General features: G+C 70.5%; 1 protein-coding gene across 1 annotated transcript; it reads left to right on the top strand.

Annotated features, from left to right (window-relative positions):
• Positions 1-844: 844 nt before the first annotated feature.
• EMIHUDRAFT_256184 (hypothetical protein) lies at positions 845-1,685 on the top strand (the record flags this gene model as incomplete). Its single annotated transcript, XM_005768827.1, has 3 exons — positions 845-1,347; positions 1,425-1,527; positions 1,573-1,685. Coding segments are annotated over 3 exons (719 nt in total), but the record flags the coding sequence as incomplete, so codon positions are not given.
• Between the last annotated feature and the right edge of the window lie 36 nt (positions 1,686-1,721).

Genomic DNA, 1,721 nt, shown 5'->3' with positions numbered 1-1,721 from the left:
TGAGGTCACGCCACACTCCAGACGACAAGTACTCTCCCACCCGACAACCGGCAAAACGCTGTCGTAAGCCAGCCGCTTTTGCGGCAGCCGACCGCGGAGATCGAGCGCGCCGCGTGCGCGGAGATCGACATGGCGAGGCGACCGTCATCCCGTACGATGCCGCTGGCGCGTCGGCGCGAGCCTTCGGCTCGGTGGAGGGCTCCACGCTCGGCGCGGCGGAGGTGCGCCGGACTGCACCACCCCCGACTCGGAGCGGTGCAGCTCTCTCTCTCTCTCTCTCTCTCTCTCTCTCTCTCTCTATGAAAACCGGGCGGGGGTGTGCATTTCATATGAGGAGGCGTGCGCTGTCATATGAGGGGGCGTGCATGGGGGCGTGCCCCCGGAGCACCGCCCCCGATCGGGAGTGGTGCAGTTCATAGGCGGGGGTGGTGCACGGGGGCGTGCCCCCGGAGCACCGCCCCCGATCGGGAGTGGTGCAGTTCATATGAGGGGGCGTGCATGGGGGCGTGCCCCCGGAGCACCGCCCCCGATCGGGAGTGGTGCAGTTCATAGGCGGGGGTGGTGCACGGGGGCGTGCCCCCGGAGCACCGCTCCGGTGTCGGGAGCGGGCCGGGGGCGCTTTCCCACGGGGGCTGCCTTCCCACGAGCGGGCCAGATCTGCAACGCAGTTTGTTGCATACGAATTCCGGTGGAGGGCGCAGATCGTGCGAGCCAGATGCCGGCGCCCGTCAGCAGATCGGGTCGGCAGCTGCGAGCATTCTCGAGCGGCGCGGCGAGGCGGCGCGAGCTAAGGTGCGTGATGCGGGGCGAGCAGATGGGGACCCGGCCGCCCCGGAGGAGGAGGATGGCAGCTTCGCACGAGTCCATCGACGTCACGACGATCAACTGGGCCGAGGACGCGGCGCGCGAGCTGAAGGCGCACGTGTACACGACGCTCAAGCTCCCTCCCGACCTCGGGAAGCGCGTCCAGCAGCTCTACGGCGATGCCGAGAGAGCGTTCGACGACCGCGCGTCGAGGCGGCAGCTGCGGGTGCCCGAAGACGACCGGGACGACCTGGACGCGCGGAACGGCTTCATCGACGACCGGAAGCGCGAGTGGCTCGAGCTGCACACCTCTATCCCCGCCGACTTTGGCGGCCCGGTCGACGCGCCTCCAGCCACGCGCCTCCTCGAGTGCGCCTGCGCGGTGGAGCACGCCTTTCGCGCCCTGTGCCAGCAGGTGCTCGAGGTGCTCGCGCGTTCTTCGCCGCCGCTCGCGGCGCTGGTGGCGGAGGAGGCTCGCTCTCCGCTGCCGCCGCCTGGTGCGCGCGAGAGCTCGCGAGGCTTTGCCGAGTCGATGCTGCGCGTGTACAGGCAAAGCGAGCGCCGCCACGCGCCGCCTCGCTCCGCGCACGAACACCGCGCGCGCGCGGTTGTCGTCGCAGGTATGACTCCAGCTTCCGGCAGCGCGAGGGCGAGGGCCACTACGACATGGGCCTCCTCACCCTCATCCCGCGAAGCACCAGCCCCGGCCTGCAGATCAACGAGGTAAAGACCTCCCCACCTGCCCACCCCACCCCGCACCGTCCCCAGGCTTTCACGCCCGAGGGCGAGTCGCGGGCCATCCTCTGCCCGCCCGGCGGCAAGCAGCCCATGCTGCGCGGCCTCTGCGTCGGCCCGCGTGGCCGCATCTACGCGGCCGACCGGTGCAACGACCTCATCCACCTGATCCAGCTCCGCAG

Source organism: Emiliania huxleyi, assembly GCF_000372725.1.
Source record: "Emiliania huxleyi CCMP1516 unplaced genomic scaffold EMIHUscaffold_4461, whole genome shotgun sequence".
Classification (NCBI taxonomy): Eukaryota; Haptophyta; order Isochrysidales; family Noelaerhabdaceae; genus Emiliania; species Emiliania huxleyi.
This window is presented reverse-complemented; position numbering and strand designations above follow the sequence as displayed.